Raw genomic sequence first — 19787 nt, forward strand, 5'->3', positions numbered from 1 at the left:
CACAACGCTACGAGGTGGACAAAATAACAGAAACCTTAACAGGTGGTCATTGATTCGTTCTTTAATGAATTGATTCATGGGTTGATTCAGTAAATGACTCATTTATAGATGGATGGATGGATGGATGGTCATTTCCATGGCAGGAAGTGGCAGTGATTGGTCTGCGTCATGGTTCCCAGACTACTAATCTGGTTCTAATTCTACCTATCGATCCAGATCAGGGTTCAAGTCTGACCTTGACACAAATTGGTAGGGCTGAGGTATCTCTCTTTCTTTCTTGGAGGTACCTCATGCCTTTGGTCAGTATGCGTTTACGGTCAAGTACTTAAGGGGTCATCATCATAAGGAACCACATGGTGCGCCTCATATTTGTTGGCAAATCAGTCTAGGACCCAAAAATTCCACAACTGATGTGCTTACTGTGAAGACCACGTGGGTTAGAAGCATCATCTGGCTTTTAAAATCCAGCAAGATTCATGAAATCTGGTGACTTGTTACCATTTGCTCAGGAGTCCAGAGTGTGTGCTCTTTACACCAAGTCATAGTGCCCCAATCTTGGATACTTGGATTTTAAAAAACAGATGATGCTTCTAACCCACATTGTCTTGACTGTAAGCACGTCAGTTGTGGAATTACCGTCAGGACCATGTGGGTTAGAAGCATCATCTTGCTTTTAAAATCCACCAAGATTCATCTAATCTGGTCCTCAGGGGTCCAGAGTGTGTGCTCTTTACACCAAGTCTTAGTGCCCCAATCTTGGATACATTTCCTTAGTTTTTTCCCTAATGAATTTACTGGAAAAGTATCCAAGATTGTGGCACTAAGATTGTGACTTGTTTCCGGTTGCTCAGGGGTCCAGAGTGTGTGCTCTACACCATGTCTTAGTGCCCCAATCTTGGAGACTTTCCCCCAATAAATTTGGTTGTTTTTTCTTCTGGATCTTTATAAATTAATTGGGGAATTTAATCAAGAAAATAATCCAAGATTGTGGCACTAAGACTTGGTGTAAAGAGCACACACTGTGGACCCCTGAGCAAATGGAAACAAGTCTTCTTGTGCTTCTACGTGGGTCCAAAGGAGACTACATGGGTTAGAAGCATCATCTGGCTTTTAAAATCCACCAAGATTCATCAAATCTGGTGACTTTCTTATTGCCGGTTGCTCAAGGGTCCAGAGTGTGTGCTCTTTACACCAAGTCTTAGTGCCCCAATCTTGTACATTTTTCCCCCCAATTAATTTAGTGGTTGTTTTTCTAGATCTTTATAAAAATCAATAAAATCAATAAAATAAAACACATGACAGGAACGTTCAGTTAAAAGCGTTTTTATTAAACATTTCCATCACAGTATTTTTTCTTTGTTGAAATCATTGTCCCAAAAAACAGAATAATAAAGAAAGAGGAGCTCACAATGCGCCCCATCTTAAAAAAAACAAAAACAAAAACTGAATGAAACACAGAAGTGATGTTTGTATTTACCTACACGTCATTACCTTTCAATCCTTCCTTCCAACAGCGCAGTAAAACAGGTCTTACATTATTATATAGATATACATAAATATATATATATATATATATATATATAGTATCGGGGGCGGCTGAAACACGCGAATCCAAAAATCAGAAGTGGCGTCCCGATACTTCTGTGCGTATAGTGTACTTGTAAGTGTGAGGTTATGGTCGGTAAATTCGGGCTGCGTTGAAAAAGACACATACAGCGTACCACCACCCAAAATCAGTACGCAGGAAGCATACGGGCGCTACCAGAGCTACCAGGAGGCGTCATCCGAGGAAATTAACCACTGATCCCATGATGCATTTTGCGAGCCGCTAATAGAGAAGTGTAGGAGAGGTCATTTTCAACGCTGCCCTTCCACTAGCGTTTGCCGGAATTGATGATTGATGCCACCTGCTGGCAGGAATGTCAAAAAAAGAGCGCTTCTACTCCCCCACATGTATAAAAGATACACAAGAGAATAACTTGTGCACATCCGGCTTTACAGAACAAATGCAGGTCCTTCCCGACCTTAAGGACACGATACATTTAACTTAACGTTGTGAAATCACCAGTTGAACCGACTGTGACTTAAAAAAATTATAAGTAATTTATCAGCCCACGTCTGCAGCCTGATTAGCGAATTTTAATCATTATTTAAATATCTACTCCAATCCTCTCACACATACACACTCCCACATCTCCATGCCCGGCCCGTCTGCTTCGTATGGGTGTAGGTAACATCACCGTCGGCGCGCGAGCTGCACGTTCAACCGTCTCGAAACCCGGGCTCAGCAGCACCCCCCGCTGGACGTCTTGACCGGCTGGCTCTGGATCTTCACGTTGGATTTCTCGGCCCCGCCGGCGCTCCCGCTCGGCCCCATCTTCTTCTTGATCTCCGCCGCCATGGTCATGAAGGCCTGCTCCACGTTGGTGGAGTTCTTGGCGCTCGCCTCCAGGAAGGGGATGCCCAGAGAGTCGGCAAACTCCTGACCACAGAGAACAAAAGGGTCGAAAGTGTCCGTATACTTAAGGAACATACATGGGAATTCAATCGTCGGCGCCTTTGAACGATTGCGAGACACATTTGGTCATAACGGCAGCATCAACCAAACAAACGAACCGAACCTTGGCTGTCGTGTAGTCCACCACTTTTTTGGTGGTCAGGTCGCACTTGTTGCCCACGAGCAGCTTGTTGACGTTCTCGCTGGCGTAGCGGTCGATCTCCTGCAGCCACTGCTTGACGTTGTTGAACGACTCCTGCAGAAAAACAGAACAGCACCCTAGAATTTACACCTGGCGCACCATAGTGATAATCATGGTAACTGGTACCCAAACGGAGTCTTCACCTGATCTGTGACGTCGTAGACGACGATGATCCCGTGAGCTCCTCTGTAGTAGCTGGAAGTTATGGTGCGAAATCTCTCCTGGCCTGCAGTGTCCCACTGTGGAACAACACACACACACTCACATTATCAACATGCAAACAAACACACTGCTAGCTTTGCGTACAGCCCGGCACTTGGCAGCACTTACGATCTGGAGTTTGATGGTTTTCCCGTCCAGTTCTATTGTCCTGATCTTGAAGTCGACGCCAATCGTGCTGATGTAGCTTTCCGTATACGTGTCATCCTGAGTGCACAAACACACAAAGGAACAAAGACGTAAATAAATCTCTCAAAGTCTGGTGAATTATGGTGGCACGATTGGCTCACTGCATCTAGGATTATGGTTAATATCTGACCCTGGGTGTGTGCAAAGGCAAACCAAGCGATGACACCTACTGCAAAACGGAGTAGAAGGCAGGACTTTCCAACACCAGAATCTCCAATCAGCAGCAGTTTGAACAGATAGTCACTGAAAGAGAAAGAAAGACATCAACACTACAATACATGAGCAGCCTAAGCTATTTAATAGCACATGACCATCCTTTTACTTTCATTTTAGGTTGAACTGAAAGTAAAAGTGGGCTGCTCACAAAAGCTTTCATGGGGCGAGCAGCTATGAAAGACGTACAGTGTATCACAAAAGTGAGTACACCCCTCACATTTCTGCAGATATTTAAGTATATCTTTTCATGGGACAACACTGACAAAATGACACTTTGACACAATGAAAAGTAGTCTGTGTGCAGCTTATATAACAGTGTAAATTGATTCTTCTCTCAAAAAAACTCAATATACAGCCATTAATGTCTAAACCACCGGCAACAAAAGTGAGTACACCCCTTAGTGAAAGTTCCTGAAGTGTCAATATTTTGTGTGGCCACCATTATTTTCCAGAACTGCCTTAACTCTCCTGGGAATGGAGTTTACCAGAGCTTCACAGGTTGCCACTGGAATGCTTTTCCACTCCTCCATGACGACATCACGGAGCTGGCGGATATTCGAGACTTTGCGCTCCTCCACCTTCCGCTTGAGGATGCCCCAAAGATGTTCTATTGGGTTTAGGTCTGGAGACATGCTTGGCCAGCCCATCACCTTTACCCTCAGCCTCTTCAATAAAGCAGTGGTCGTCTTAGAGGTGTGTTTGGGGTCATTATCATGCTGGAACACTGCCCTGCGACCCAGTTTCCGGAGGGAAGGGATCATGCTCTGCTTCAGTATTTCACAGTACATATTGGAGTTCATGTGTCCCTCAATGAAATGTAACTCCCCAACACCTGCTGCACTCATGCAGCCCCAGACCATGGCATTCCCACCACCATGCTTGACTGTAGGCATGACACACTTATCTTTGTACTCCTCACCTGATTGCCACCACACATGCTTGAGACCATCTGAACCAAACAAATTAATCTTGGTCTCATCAGACCATAGGACATGGTTCCAGTAATCCATGTCCTTTGTTGACATGTCTTCAGCAAACTGTTTGCGGGCTTTCTTGTGTAGAGACTTCAGAAGAGGCTTCCTTCTGGGGTGACAGCCATGCAGACCAATTTGATGTAGTGTGCAGCGTATGGTCTGAGCACTGACAGGCTGACCCCCCACCTTTTCAATCTCTGCAGCAATGCTGACAGCACTCCTGCGCCTATCTTTCAAAGACAGCAGTTGGCTGTGACGCTGAGCACGTGCACTCAGCTTCTTTGGACGACCAACGCGAGGTGTGTTCTGAGTGGACCCTGCTCTTTTAAAACGCTGGATGATCTTGGCCACTGTGCTGCAGCTCAGTTTCAGGGTGTTGGCAATCTTCTTGTAGCCTTGGCCATCTTCATGTAGCGCAACAATTCGTCTTTTAAGATCCTCAGAGAGTTCTTTGCCATGAGGTGCCATGTTGGAACTTTCAGTGACCAGTATGAGAGAGTGTGAGAGCTGTACTACTAAATTGAACACACCTGCTCCTTATGCACACCTGAGACCTAGTAACACTAACAAATCACATGACATTTTGGAGGGAAAATGACAAGCAGTGCTCAATTTGGACATTTAGGGGTGTAGTCTCTTAGGGGTGTACTCACTTTTGTTGCCGGTGGTTTAGACATTAATGGCTGTATATTGAGTTATTTTGAGGGAAGAATAAATTTACACTGTTATATAAGCTGCACACAGACTACTTTTCATTGTGTCAAAGTGTCATTTTGTCAGTGTTGTCCCATGAAAAGATATACTTAAATATCTGCAGAAATGTGAGGGGTGTACTCACTTTTGTGATACACTGTACCTGAAAATTCACTCTAGCTGTTTAGATGTTTAAGGTAAACGGCTCCTTGGACAAAAATCATCTAATAGATGCATATATACACTGATCAGCCATAACATTAAAACCACCTCCACACACTGTCCATTTTATCAGCTCCACTTACCATATAGAAGCACTTTGTAGTTCTACAATTACTGACTGTAGTCCATCTGTTTCTCTGCATGCTTTGTTACCCCCTTTCATGCTGTTCTTCAATGGTCAGGACCCCCACAGGACCACCACAGAGCAGGTATTATTTAGGTGGTGGATGATTCTCAGCACTGCAGTGACACTGACATGGTGCTGGTATGAGTGGATCAGACACAGCAGTGCTGCTGGAGTTTTTAAATACCGTGTCCACTCACTGTCCACTCTATTAGACACTCCTACCTAGTCGGTCCACCTTGTAGATGTTTGAGTCGCTCATCTTCTAGACCTTCATCAGTGGTCACAGGACGCTGCCCACGGGGCGCCAGCACAACACACACTAACACACCACCACCATGTCAGTGTCACTGCAGTGCTGAGAATGACCCACCACCCAAATAATACCTGCTCTGTGGTGGTCCTGACCATTGAAGAACAGCATTAAAGGGGGTAACAAAGCATGTAGAGAAACAGATGGACTACAGTCAGTAATTAGCGGATCGAGAACGATGGATACCGTTTATCGCCCAACGTGCCTAGTCGCACGAACAGACTCAAAAATAGCACACATTCTTGTGTCGTGTTTCAACACTTGCTAAAAACATCAAATGATGCACGGGTCGCCAATGAATTATCGCTTTTATTCTTCTCCTTTCTAATCCATTAAGAGTTGCACATTTTCTCCCGGCATTGAATCCATTTAGCCATGGCGCAATACTCAATTTTTGCAGTTGAATTAATTTTTTCGTGGTAAAAGTGGCCTGACTTGGTTGGAAAGGCTAAGAAACGTCGCCGACCGCGATGTGTTTGCGATGAAATACTGAAACACACACCGAGTTTATTAAAACTCTTTTAAACGAAGCACGAATGACATATTTCACACAGATTATCATTTTATTTTGAATATTTTGAATATTTATTTGATATAAACTTCACTGCTGGCAAAAAAACAAACAAACAGCAAAACAATATTTCAATGCTAGCTCGTCTTTTAGCCAGCTAACTGTTAGTTTTCTCTCAGGCTGCATACTTCCATACTACCATACTACCATACTGAATAGTACGTATCACGAAATCAGTACAGTATTCATTTTATCCATAAGGAATGTGCATACTAGGTAGCACGCTAGTATGCAAGTATGCATCTGTGTGACCGTTAGGAGTAAGACGCACCCTATACAGTCTGCCTGACTAACTAACTAACTAACTAACTAAATGACCGAATTTGTCCCTAATTTAAGCAGATATTTAGTTTTATGAAGTAAGTATGTATTAATATTAGCGAGTGAGGTTAAAATGTGATATTTTTAGTCGCGTTTGGGTATTTAGGTTAGCATTAGCATTCGAACGCTGGCTGATGGCCGTTTAGTACAGTACAGTAGTACCTGATTGAGACAGCCAGTGTTTTTCCATTTTACTTAACATTTTCTTAATTTTCTCTTTTAAAATACCTTAAACTATCAATGTATTCTTAATAATAGCTTAAATTTGAAAACTTTTAGAGCATAAAACGTAAAAAGGGGGTTTTGTTGTCATAATACTGGACATTAACATAGTATGGTATGTCCAGGTCAGGTCAGATAAATAATTAATTAACAATAAGTGCTTATATATTATAATATAATATAATATAATATAATAAATTCAGCAGGTAAGCAGTAATTGTGCTTTAAATTGTGTAGAAGTTTGTGTGTGTCAAGTGGGTGTCCCAACTTTTGCATAGGATTGTAAACCTAATGCAAAAAAAGCCTCCATGAGCAATATGACATAATAATATTAATAATAAATAATAATAATAATACTATTTTGGATAATAACCCAAAAACATAATGCTTGCCTAAAGCTTAATCAATCTAAACTATGTAAATCTATACTACATGATATTTAGTAACACTAATGCAGGATCATTGATGTTGCACATAATAATAAGTAAAAAAAAAAATCAAATCAAAAAAGCAAATTAAATAGTAAAAAGGTTTAAAAATAAGCCCTAAACAACAAAATCCAAGGTAAAAGACATGCCCTAGAATTGTGTGTTACTTCTGTCAGTGCTCAGTATCTCCATCAAATGCACTGTACCCAAGATGATGCCAATTATAAAAAATAATAATAATAATATATAGATTTTTTAATATCAGACATTTAACTTACTACTCAGGGTTCATGGTTGACACTCGGCCCGGTTTGAGAACTGAAATCCCCCTTTAATCAGTCTAGATCTGGATTTCCTGTCCTCAGCCCTACAAGCACCCACTGGCCTCTGTAATTATTAAAGGGTTTTGATGTATGACAGCAGGTAATTTTACTCTTTATTCCACTAAAAACACAGATCCGGGTGGACTAACTTAGCCAAGAGGAAAAAATGGCAACCGGGTTGTGAAATCTCTACAATGTGTGACGAGAAAATAAAGCATCGAGTCGTTGGTTTAAGCTGAGATGTCAAAATAAGAGTTACCTCCAATCTGGGCATGGAAGGTCTTGATAGCTATAGATGATGTGTACCTCCAGAACGTTAGATATATGCAGTTTTGTCCATCAAAAGTTTGCCTGCACTTGTAGTAGACATAGGTTAACTCAGTCCACAGATAGACATGATTGGCATTTCTCTGGAAGGAAGGGGGTTAAGGGTTTGTGATGAATTGGCATCCTCTTTGGGGTGTGTTTGTTCATTGTGGAGTTATTCCAGAGATAAAACACCCACTCCAGAGAAACTGGACCCACCGGGGACATTTATGTAGTCGTTTCTGGAATTGTCCTTTAATTATTGGAGTAAACAGTACGAATTTGAGAGCTTATAAATGTTTATATGCCATAATATACAAAGAAACGATCGAAATCCTCAAAGGTCCACGTACATTCCGTCAAGTAAAACGAATTTGTTGCTCCTGGACGTTCAGGACCTTTATAGCAGAACGGTTTGTTGTGGTCAGTTGTCTTGTGCTTCCTAAAACCCAAATTCTTTCTGCCACCGTGGCTTCCGGTGTTTGCCTCAAGATCAGCCCCAAACTGCCCCCTTCTGACGTGTAGTGCTCATGTCTAGGGGGTAAAGAAGCTGTTTAAGATTGAGCCTGCAAGTTCAAGAGCTCTTCTGTGATCAATGGCTGGAAAAGAAGTGAAGACATTTAATTTCCATGATTACACACTGATCAGCCATAAGATTAAAACCACCTCCTTGTTTCTACACTCACTGTCCACTTATCAGCTCCACTTACCATATAGAAGCACTTTGTAGTTCTACAATTACTGACTGTAGTACATCTGTTTCACTTTGTTCTTCAATGGTCAGGACCCCCCACAGGACCACCACAGAGCAGGTATTATTTGGGTGGTGGATTTTATTATTCTCAGCACTGCACTGACACTGACATGGTGCTGGTGTGTTAGTGTGTGTTGTGCTGGTATGAGTGGAGTTTTTAAACACCTCACTGTCACTGCTGGACTGAGAATAGTCCACCAACCAAAAATATATACAGCCAACAGCGCCCCGTGGGCAGCGTCCTGTGACCGCTGATGAAGGTCTAGAAGATGACCGACTCAAACAGCAGCGATAGATGAGCGATCGTCTCTGACTTTACATCTACAAGGTGGACCGACTAGGTAGGAGTGTCTAATAGAGTGGACAGTGAGTGGACACGGTGTCTGATCCACTCAAACCAGCACAACACACACTAACACACCACCACCATGTCAGTGTCATTGCAGTGCTGAGAGTGATCCACCACCCAAATAATACCTGCTCTGTGGTGGTCCTGACCATTGAAGAACAGCATGAAAGGAGCTAACAAAAGCATGCAGAGAAACAGATGGACTACAGTCAGTAATTGTAGAACTACAAAGTGCTTCTATATGGTAAGAGGAGCTGATAAAATGGACAGTGAGTGTAGAAACAAGGAGGTGGTTTTAATCTTATGGCTGATCGGTGTTTATGATGCTTTTGTAATTCATCGATTCAATCCAATAAAATCAAGTTCACCTTTATGTAATGCTCACTAGAGGGAGCCAAAGGAGTTTAGGTCGGTGGAGGAGGGTTTAGTTTATTGTGATTCCAGTATGAAGTGGTGGGTGGGTATACTGGGAGTAAATTCGCTTTCATTTCATTTTTATCCTGGTTCCACCAAGAACCTTATTATGATCGATCGTGTGTTGTGTTCATTTGATTAACATGGTCACCTTACCTACATTTTAATATCTTAGCATTCTTGCAATCTTGACCACCAGTTCAACTCTTTGTTTGGAATCAAACATGAACTGGCACGATTGAATAGGTTCATTCTGACCTTTTCGACTTCCTAATCCAGATGGGTGCATGGCATCTCCCCAGCTTCCCTCACCACTAATGCGCTGGCAATATCTCCCAACCTCCAACCACCAACCACGGGTTTATAACGAGACTTCGTCGTCACAATATTTGTTCTGAGCTTCCTGCCCCAGCCAACAAAGCTTCAAACAACCTGATCGAGATCTGGCACCAGTTCAGAGAGCAAATCAGTCGTCGAAATACTTTGGCGCATATGCCAATTTATAAAAGCACCTGTTACTACCTCCGGGTTCGGACCACGTTTCCTAAATTGCCAGGCATTGGTGCATCTACGATCAACGATCTATATATTCCTTCTCCACCATTAGCAATCAAACACATCAGGATCAGGATGTAAAGTGCATCATAAAGTCAGTTTACCCAACGCCAAAAGGACCGATGCCCGCGAGAGGTCTCCTTCAAACTCCGCATGTTGTGTACGTGCCCCCACCTGACACATTTTTGGGCTCCGATATTTGACACTCTTAAATCAGTCCTCAGCTTCTATTTTGATCCTAACCCCATGACTTCCCCGTCTGAACTACCTCTTAAACCATAAATGCCAACAACGGCACGGCGTGTCACTGCCCTCACCACTTCACTGGCAAGAGGAACCATTGTCCTCTTCATGAACTCTGATTAGATGCAACCGGGACACCTTGTCATGTCTTGAACTTGAGAAATGATGCTAACCTGTGGACGTCTGTCAAGGTCCTAATAGATCAAATAAAACCTGTAGCTTTCACCACCCTCATAGGGGTGAAGGTCATAAAAGATTAGGAACCAGAGGAACCTCAAATGTCCTCCACAAGACGTCTGAATTCTAGACTACATTAAGGAACAGAGCTGTGATGCTCAATAAATTCCATATCAAATAGGGAGGGTATTAGGAGGATAGGACGATTAGGAGACTATACTGTCAGCTTTTTATGTTTATTCCTGCATTTCAGACCCGCGACACGTTCCAAAAAAAGTCGGGACGGTAAAGCGTTCACCACTTTGTAACGTCGCCGTTCCTTTTCACCACACACAGACCGAGTAATATCTTAGCATTCTTGCAATCTTGACCACCAGTTCAACTCTTTGTTTGGAATCAAACATGAACTGGCACGATTGAATAGGTTCATTCTGACCTTTTCGACTTCCTAATCCAGATGGGTGCATGGCATCTCCCCAGCTTCCCTCACCACTAATGCGCTGGCAATATCTCCCAACCTCCAACCACCAACCACGGGTTTATAACGAGACTTCGTCATCACAATATTTGTTCTGAGCTTCCTGCCCCAGGCAACAAAGCTTCAAACAACCTGATCGAGATCTGGCACCAGTTCAGAGAGCAAATCAGTCGTCGAAATACTTTGGCGCATATGCCAATTTATAAAAGCACCTGTTACTACCTCCGGGTTCGGAGGTAAAGCGTTCACCACTTTGTAACGTCGCCGTTCCTTTTCACCACACACAGACCGAGTGATTTAGTGTCTCAGCTTTTATTGTGTCCCGTTCTTCCTGCAAACACGTCTCAAGATGCGCAACGTTCTCTACAGGGGGCGGGTCAGGACCGCAGGCGGGTCGGTCCGGCACCTGTACCCTCTTCTCGTCCCTGGAAAAGACGACGTCTTGAAGGCAGCACGTGTTGCTCTAAGATCTCGACGTACTTTTCTGCATTAATGCTGCATCACAGAGTGTAAATGACCTTTACCAAGGGCACTGACACGCCCTGTACCATGACAGACCCTGGTACTGACACACCCCCATACCATGACACACCCTGGTACTGACACACCCCATACCATGACAGACTCTGGCTTTTGGACTTGTTCCTGATAACAGTCTGGATGGTTTCTGGAATGCTGATTCATCTGACCACAATACACGTTTCCACTGTGTGATGGTCCATCCTAGATGCCTCCGAGCCCAGAGAAGTCGACGCCGCTTCTGGACATGTATTGTAGAGCTTGATAAAGGTTTGATAAACTAATCCCTCACTCATGTGGTTCTATCAGCTAGTGTTGAGTGGAGGTTCTTGATGCGGCGCCGTCTGAGGCATGGAAGATCACGAGCGTTCAGGTTGAGCCAGATTCCTTGTATGGTTTAATGATATTCTGCACTGTAGAGGGAGAAATATAGAATATACAAACTTCCCTTCCAATCTGGAGATCCTCTGATCATCTTTGCTTATCAGAGACTCAGCCTTTCCTGGATGCTGCTTTTGTACCGAACCATGATTACAATCACCTCATTATTAGCCCTAAATTACCCCCGTCCCAACTTTTTTTGGAATGTGGTGCAGACCTGAAATGCATGAATGGATGTTTATTAATAAATGAAAGATGAATATCTCAGGTTCATCCCGTCTGCAATCAAATAAAAGTCAAAGGAAAAGTCAATGTAAGGAACTCTTAAAATCATCCTACACTGACTGACACTCTGCAGAAGTCGGCGCCTCCTCAGTTCCTCAAGTAACTGATTCACCAACTAGAATGATGGTCACTTATTTTACTACAGTAGCAGTATGATGAGTTCAGGGTCCTCGGCTCAGGTCGTCGGGTTTGTGGAGTTAATATTTCTCCTCTCCTCCGTCCACCTCCGAAATGCATGTCAGTAGCTGCATGACCTACTGTAAAAACTGCCCCCGGGTGTAATTAATCGTGCCCCCGGATGACTGAATGAATGGGGCAGGGGAAGGGGGGGGGGGGGGGGGGGGGGGGGGGGGGGTTCTCGGTCATGCACCGAAACCTTGAGACGTTTGTGTGAATGGACCGAATTCATTCCTGACAATCCTATTAATCCCAAATCCTTATTAAGACCCGCTGAGCCACGACATGATGTCGCAATTCCATACGCAACGGATCAATGAACAATCACGGCATACAGGATCCCAAAACCCTAACCGAACACCTCACACACACACACACACACACACACACACACACACGTAAACACCTTGTAGTGTTAATACGGTTATTAGAGCATGGATCATGCACCTCACACTGAGTTTGTTCTAAACACTGTTAATAATTACTAATAATTAAAATAAGAGAACTTGGGACTGAAGGATAGAGTGAGACAGAGGGTATAGCAATGAATATTCCAAACAGTTCCAGGAAAGGCTGAGTCTCTGATAAGTAAAGATGATCAGAGGATCTCCAGATTGGAAGGGAAGTTTGTATATTCTATATTTCTCCCTCTACAGTGCAGAATATCATTAAACCATTCAAGGAATCAGGCTTAACCTTAACGCTCGTGATCTTCCATCCCTCAGACGGCGCCGCATCAAGAACCTCCACTCAACACTAGCTGATAGAACCACATGGGTGAGGGATTAGTTTATCAAACCTTTATCAAGCTCTACAATACAGAGTTACTGCACAAATGATACTTAACACTTTACTGTGCAAAAAAGAAGCCTCATGTTAACCGTGTCCAGAAGCGGCGTCGACTTCTCTGGGCTCGGAGGCATCTAGGATGGACCGTCACACAGTGGAGACGTGTATTGTGGTCAGATGAATCAGCATTCCAGGACCAAAGATCAGTGACAAGTCCAAAAGCCAGGGTGTGTCATGGTATGGGGTGTGTCAGTGCCAGGGTGTGTCATGGTATGGGGGCGTGTCAGTGCCAGGGTATCATGGTATGGGGGTGTGTCAGTACCAGGGTCTGTCATGGTATGGGGGCGTGTCAGTACCCTTGGTAAAGGTCATTTACACTCTGTGATGCAGCATTAATGCAGAAAAGTACGTCGAGATCTTAGAGCAACACGTGCTGCCTTCAAGACGTCGTCTTTTCCAGGGACGAGAAGAGGATATGGGTGCCGGACCGGCCCGCCTGCGGTCCTGACCCGGCCCCCGTAGAGAACGTTGCGCATCTTGCGACCTGTTTGCAGGAAGAACGGGACACAATAAAAGCTGAGACATTAAATCACTCGATATGTGTGGTGAAAAGGAACGGCGACGTTACAAAGTGGTGAACGCTTTACCGTCCCAACTTTTTTTGGAACGTGTAGCAGGTTTGAAATGCAGGTTCATCCCGTCTGCCATCAAACAAAAGTCAAAGTCAATGTATGAAACTCTGTGTTCCTATATTATTATAATTAGTATTATTTGCATTTTCCCTGCCGTCCCAACTCTTTCTGATTTGTGCTTGTAGATAAAGTGTATAAAAAAGTAGAAGGATGAGTGGGACAAACGTCAAAGGGAACGGACACACAGGGGTCAAACATTAGAAAAACAGAAAGGACACAGCGAGAGAGAGAGAGAGAGAGAATGTAGTGGGCAGGAGAAAGCAGGAGTCACAGGGAACAAACGCCGACCCCTAAAGGTCAGGGCGCGGTGTGGAAAGGGGCGGAGTCCACCTTCATTTGGAACAATGTGAGCCCGTGATTGACAGGTGAGGGAGGGATGGGGCGATCCGGGAGCTCTATAAAATAGCACCATCGGCAACCTGTGGCACTCGTGGAGGAAATCTCTCGCTCATACACTCGACTCTACGTTCAGCAGAGGAACTTCTGGTGAGTAGGAAACGTGTGTGTGTGTGTGTGTGTGTGTGTGTGTGTTGCCATGCAGTACAGGTAGCTCAGATTCCAGTTGTAGTTCAATTAAATTCGTATTTATCGTAGCATCAACAGCGTCGTCATAAATATGTCGCATTTATTTGTCTAGCAAGCAATTCCCATCCATTCCTTGGTTGACCCTGATAAAGCTGTGCGTCACCGGGCGTCCACCTCTTTCCTCCGAGAGCTGGTTGGCACCAGGGTCAGGTGTGCTTTCCACCCAAAGGTCCTTCCATCAAGGTCAAGGAGAAAGAATGACTTCAATTCCTGCGATTACTTACTCAGACTAATGTTGGTTTGTTGATGCCTCGGGTCGAGGACGGTTGGGGTACGAACCCATCTCAGATGATAGCAGCAGCACTCTGAGTCTGCAGAGGTCAAGTACCCGTCCACTTTGGAAGACACATGAAAGACCTCGTAGGAGCCGCTATTTTGAAATGCGATTCTATAAAACTATTATTAGCGTAATTGGCGTCTGACGGGATCGGACACTATTACCTTCTGTTCATGTCCGTGCCGTCTCAGCGGCTCCGGGGGTTTCAGCACTTCAAACGTTTTGATCTACATCCCGTGACCTTTGTCTTTTGCTTCTTCGCGTCCCCGCAGGAGATGGCTGACTTCGACGCAGTTCTGAAGTACTGGGGCGCCGTCGAGGGCGACTACAACGGATTCGGAGGAGAGGTTCTGACCCGGTCAGTATCAAAGCACAATCGTTCCATCTCAAAATCTGAAAGAGAAGGTGGAAGGTGGCGAGGTCAAGAGCAGACGAACTTTAGGATGCCAGAAGCTGGTAGTTCTAGATGATCAGGGGCTTGTTCAGCTGGAAGGTGGTGAGGTCAAGAGCAGACAGACTTTAGGACGCCAGAAGCTGGTAGTTCTAGATAATCAGGGGCTTGTTCAGCTGGAAGGTGGCGAGGTCGAGACCAGACAAACTTTAGGATGCCAGAAGTTGGTAGTTCTAGATGATCAGGGGCTTGTTCAGCTGGAAGGTGGCGAGGTCGAGACCAGACAAACTTTAGGATGCCAGAAGTTGGTAGTTCTAGATGATCAGGGGCTTGTTCAGCTCCAGTTGGCAGCAGGAACTTGCAACCATTGGGCTGGAAGGTGGCGAGGTCAAGAGCAGATGAACTTTAGGACGCCAGAAGCTGGTAGTTCTAGATGATATGGGGCTTGTTCAGCTCCAGTTGACAGCAGGAACTTGCAACCATTGGGCTGGAAGGTGGTGAGGTCAAGATCAAGACCAGACAAAATTTAGGATACCAGAACTTGCAACCATTGGGCTGAAAGGTGGTGAGGTCAAGAGCAGACGAACTTTAGGATGCCAGAAGTTGGTAGTTCTAGATGATCAGGGACTTGTTCAGCTCCAGTTGGCAGCAGGAACTCGCAACCATTGAGCTGGAAGGTGGCGAGGTCGAGACCAGACAAACTTTAGGATGGAAGAAGCTGGTAGTTCTAGATAATCAGGGGCTTGTTGAGCTCTAATTGGCAGCAGGAACCTGCAACCATTGGAGAACAGCCCAGAAATATTAGGATGAAGCAGGAAAATAGAGACCTCTGGATTAGTGGACATCAAAAGTATATTGCTCTTGATGTCCAGAGATCGCTGAACCAATTGCATCAAGTGGTCACGTTTTTCCCCTCAGTGATCCACCCAGAGTTACCTCCACGGTTGACTTTCCCAGAGCTTTTCCCTCTGAATGCCTCCTAAGAAACCAAATCTCAGATCTCTTGATCAGAGTCAGAATTTGAAACCAGCTCAGGATGGATCTGGTCTTTGTGAGAGTGGGTGAATGGAGCACTTTGCCTACCTGCCCCGTCTCTCCTGTGTCCGTCCCCTTTCTCTCCGAAAAGGAAACGAGATGCTGCTGCTGGCTGAGGCTCAGCTCACGGACAATGCTCTCTTTCACCGACGTCCTCGTTTGCTAAGTGATCTTCAGCGGAGTCGAGCCTCTCAGCCGGCTCAGATTGCCACCTCGATAACGATAGCCGCCCCCCACCGTCCACCCTGTCTGACCCGTCGATATAACGGGCGAGTCTGTAACGTCTCTCTCTGTCCTGTCGTTCCAGTCTGTTCCTGGAGCACCCCGAGACGCAGTCCCTGTTCCCCAAATTCACCGGGATCGGGCGCGGCGACTTGGCGGGGAACGCCGCCGTCGCCGCTCACGGCGCCACCGTTCTGAAGAAGCTGGGAGAACTGGTCAAGGCCAAGGGGAATCACGCCGGCATCCTGAAACCTCTGGCGACGACCCACGCCAACAACCACAAGATCGGCATCAACAACTTCAAGGTAACGAGATGTCATGAAGGGTCGTGGTGGGCGCGCTCACCCCCATCCGGGGGCAGTTCAGTTCAATCTAGCTTAGCCAATCTACCTTCTGCAGGATTTGGAGTCTCCCCAACCCGCCCTGCATACGCACCCCTAATCCAATCCTTATATAATAATGAATGATAGGTGTTTTGGGCAGGGCAAGGAAGGGCGGGGCTACACCAGGACCAAGTGAACTGGCAAGTTGAAATATATAAGAGCCAATCAGATTCCAGAATGCAAATTTAGGGGTTTTTCCATCTCCTGTGAGGTCGCCTCACAACAAGAAGGTCCAATGGGGCGCCCATTGAAAACTGGAATAGGCTCCAGCACAGGACGCCCCTGATTGGAAACCCCTCCCCTTTTTGAAAAGTGAGTTTTAATTGGCTGACGCTGCATGAACGTGGGTGAACGGGTGAAATGAAGTGGCGCTGTACATTCACTGTGACTAATGAATAATAATAATACCTTGATTTTATTCGACTAGTAGTTAAATCAGAAGGTTGTTGGTTTAATCCCCACCACTATCAGTTCATAACCGTCGCTCTCTCTCTCTCTCTCTCTCTCTCTCTCAGATGATCAGCGAGATCATCGTCAAGGTAATGGCGGAGAAGGCCGGGCTGGACGGCGCCGGCCAGGACGCCATGAGACAGGTTCTGTCCGCCGTCATCAACGACATCGACGGCTACTACAAGGAGCTGGGCTTCGCCGGGTAGAGACCCTGACCCTGACCGCGCCGAGCCGGTGATCGAGTAGCCAGCGAACGTACCCGTCAACCAATCACAGCGCTTCTAATTAACTCCGCTTCCGTCTCCGAGAGGGTTCGAACCGCGCTCTAGTGAGCAAGATCATCTGATAGGTCGTGTCGTGTCGTTACGTCATTAAATATATCAAAGAATTAATAGACCCCCCCCATGACTGCAGCCGCCGCCTCCTGAAACGTGAGTTTTATTGGCTGGAGTAAAAAAATATACGTGGTCTGGGTGAGCTGAGCAGAAATCCCTCCATCCGTCTCCAAGAGCCGAATCGGTTCTTCGTACTTAGCTCGGACCTGAACTTCCGGACCCGGGCACAAATACCAGCCGTCCACGTGGTCATCTGTGCTGATCCGAGTCTAGAACCCGAGAGCTAAACCCAAGTCATCGTACGATTATTTGATCTGGTGCTTCGCGCTCAGTCGGATCGCTTCCATCCGACAATCCGGCCCTAAATGATCACTGGCGGACGACAGATCCGCCTCAACACCTCGCGGCTCGTTCACCCTCTTCGATTTTGCGTCGCTATTAACCCGTCCACGTTTTTACTCGTCCGTTTTGCTCGTCGGTGATTTAGCGTAACGATGGAATGTATCTGTTAACTCGCTTTTACTCTCTGTGTGATTAATACTGATGATTAATAAACGTTTCTCTGATGAAATAAATAAACAAAACGCCTCCCTCGTGTTTTCTACGCCTCTAAACGTCCACATACCGTATACAGTCTGGTGTGTCCGTGTGTGGGAATTTGTGCCTGTTTAGATTAGTGAGCGGGCCTGAGGTCGGGGGCACCGCGCAGGACGCTGGAGCTTCTTCATGTTTTTAAATAATTATATAATTAAATACTTAGAAGGGGCGTCCCAATACTTTTGTCCTGATACGATTTTATAAGGTACACCAACCATACAGACAAGTGTAACCGTATACACAGATCAGCCATAACATTAAAACCACCTCCTTGTTTCTACACTCAGCTCCACTTACCATATAGAAGCACTTTGTAGTCCTACAATTACTGACTGTAGTCCGTCTGTTTCTCTACATGCTGTTCTTCAATGGTCAGGACCCCCACAGGACCACCACAGAGCAGGTATTATTTAGGTGGTGGATGATTCTCAGCACTGCAGTGACACTGACATGGTGCTGGTGTGTTAGTGTGTGTTGTGCTGGTATGAGTGGATCAGACACCGTGTCCACTCACTGTCCACTCTATTAGACACTCCTACCTAGTCGGTCCACCTTGTAGATGTAAAGTCAGAGACGATCGCTCATCTATTGCTGCTGTTTGAGTCGGTCATCTTCTAGACCTTCATCGGTGGTCACAGGACGCTGCCCATGGGGCGCTGTCGGCTGGATGTTTTTGGTTGGTGGACTATTCTCAGTCCAGCAGTGACAGTGAGGTGTTTAGATCCACTCATACCAGCACAACACACACTAACACACCACCACCATGTCAGTGTCACTGCAGTGCTGAGAATCATCCACCACCTAAATAATACCTGCTCTGTGGGGGGTCCTGACCATTGAAGGACAGCATGAAAGGAGCTAACAAAGCATGTAGAAAAACAGATGGACTACAGTCAGTAATTGTAGAACTACAAAGTGCTTCTATATGGTAAGTGGAGCTGATAAAATGGACATGAGGTGGTTTTAATGTTATGGCTGATCGGTGTACATCACAAGCAAGCAATTGAGGGTTAAGGGCCTCGCTCAAGGGCCCAACAGTGGCAACCTGGCAGATGTGGGGCTTGAACCAATGGAAAGTCTGGTTTGGATCATTTCCAGTGCTGCGATGACACCAACGTGGTAACGATGTTCATTCTCATATTTGGCAAGGCAGAAGGGCATCATTCTGTAAACAAGCCTCAGTGCAAATTACGCGAGATTTCTGTCACATCTCAAGATCTGATGGGTAATAGTAATCAGAATGTTGCTGGTTCAAGCCCCACCACAGCCAGGTTGTCACTGTTGGGCCCTTGCGCAAGACCATTAACGTCAGGACGGCATTTAGCGCTGGAACACGGTGCTAAAAAGTGTCCCCTTGTCCCAAATCCAATATCACGGACACGTCCTCGCTCTCATCAGCGATTCAAAGACCCGAGTTTGGTTTCAGGAGGTTCCCAGCCTCCAGCTAATCGCCGGTTTTCATTGGCGGACCCAACACGCGTCTTATCGCCGCTGAGGACATGACCGGGGCCACGGCGCTGGACGCTTCTGGCTGGGACGAGAGCGCGAGCTGAGTTTACCGAGCGACTGATAACGCCGAGGTCAACGAGAGCAGAGCGTCGAGTTCAAACTCACAAACGCAATCAGCTACACTTTGGGTCTGTCTGAAAACCTACTGACCCGCCCTGCTCCCTATACCCTACTCCCTATACCCTACCTAGTGAGCTTCATCAGTAGGAGCATTTTAAGGGATCTAAGGATTGAGACACGCCCGCTTCTCAGGAAAGAAAGAAAGAAAGAAAGAAAGAAAGAAAGAAAGAAAGAAAGAAAGAAAGAAAGAAAGAAAGACAGGCAGACAGACAGAGAGACAGGCAGACAGACAGAGAGACAGACAGACGGA

General features: G+C 45.6%; 2 protein-coding genes across 3 annotated transcripts; one reads left to right on the forward strand and one right to left on the reverse strand.

Moving 5' to 3' along the window:
• Positions 1-1307: 1307 nt before the first annotated feature.
• Positions 1308-7696, reverse strand: rab1aa (RAB1A, member RAS oncogene family a). The gene is made up of 6 exons (XM_063010761.1): positions 7470-7696; positions 3278-3350; positions 3030-3125; positions 2843-2938; positions 2622-2753; positions 1308-2482 (listed from the first exon to the last, which is right to left on the reverse strand). Exons 1-6 carry the CDS (start codon positions 7481-7483, stop codon positions 2285-2287), a joined length of 609 nt encoding a protein of 202 aa, XP_062866831.1. The 5' UTR covers positions 7484-7696; the 3' UTR covers positions 1308-2284.
• mb (myoglobin) lies at positions 6504-17895 on the forward strand. Of its 2 annotated transcripts, XM_063010770.1 has the most exons (5): positions 6504-6579; positions 13759-14119; positions 14768-14853; positions 16229-16448; positions 17042-17895. In XM_063010770.1, exons 3-5 carry the CDS (start codon positions 14771-14773, stop codon positions 17180-17182), a joined length of 444 nt encoding a protein of 147 aa, XP_062866840.1. In that variant the 5' UTR covers positions 6504-6579; positions 13759-14119; positions 14768-14770; the 3' UTR covers positions 17183-17895. The 2 variants fall into 2 exon arrangements, with proteins under 2 accessions (XP_062866840.1, XP_062866842.1); XM_063010772.1 differs by lacking the exon at positions 6504-6579 and having other exon boundaries at positions 13743-14119.
• The last annotated feature ends 1892 nt before the right edge of the window (positions 17896-19787 follow it).

Source organism: Trichomycterus rosablanca, chromosome 15 (assembly GCF_030014385.1).
Source record: "Trichomycterus rosablanca isolate fTriRos1 chromosome 15, fTriRos1.hap1, whole genome shotgun sequence".
NCBI classification, from domain to species: Eukaryota; Metazoa; Chordata; class Actinopteri; order Siluriformes; family Trichomycteridae; genus Trichomycterus; species Trichomycterus rosablanca.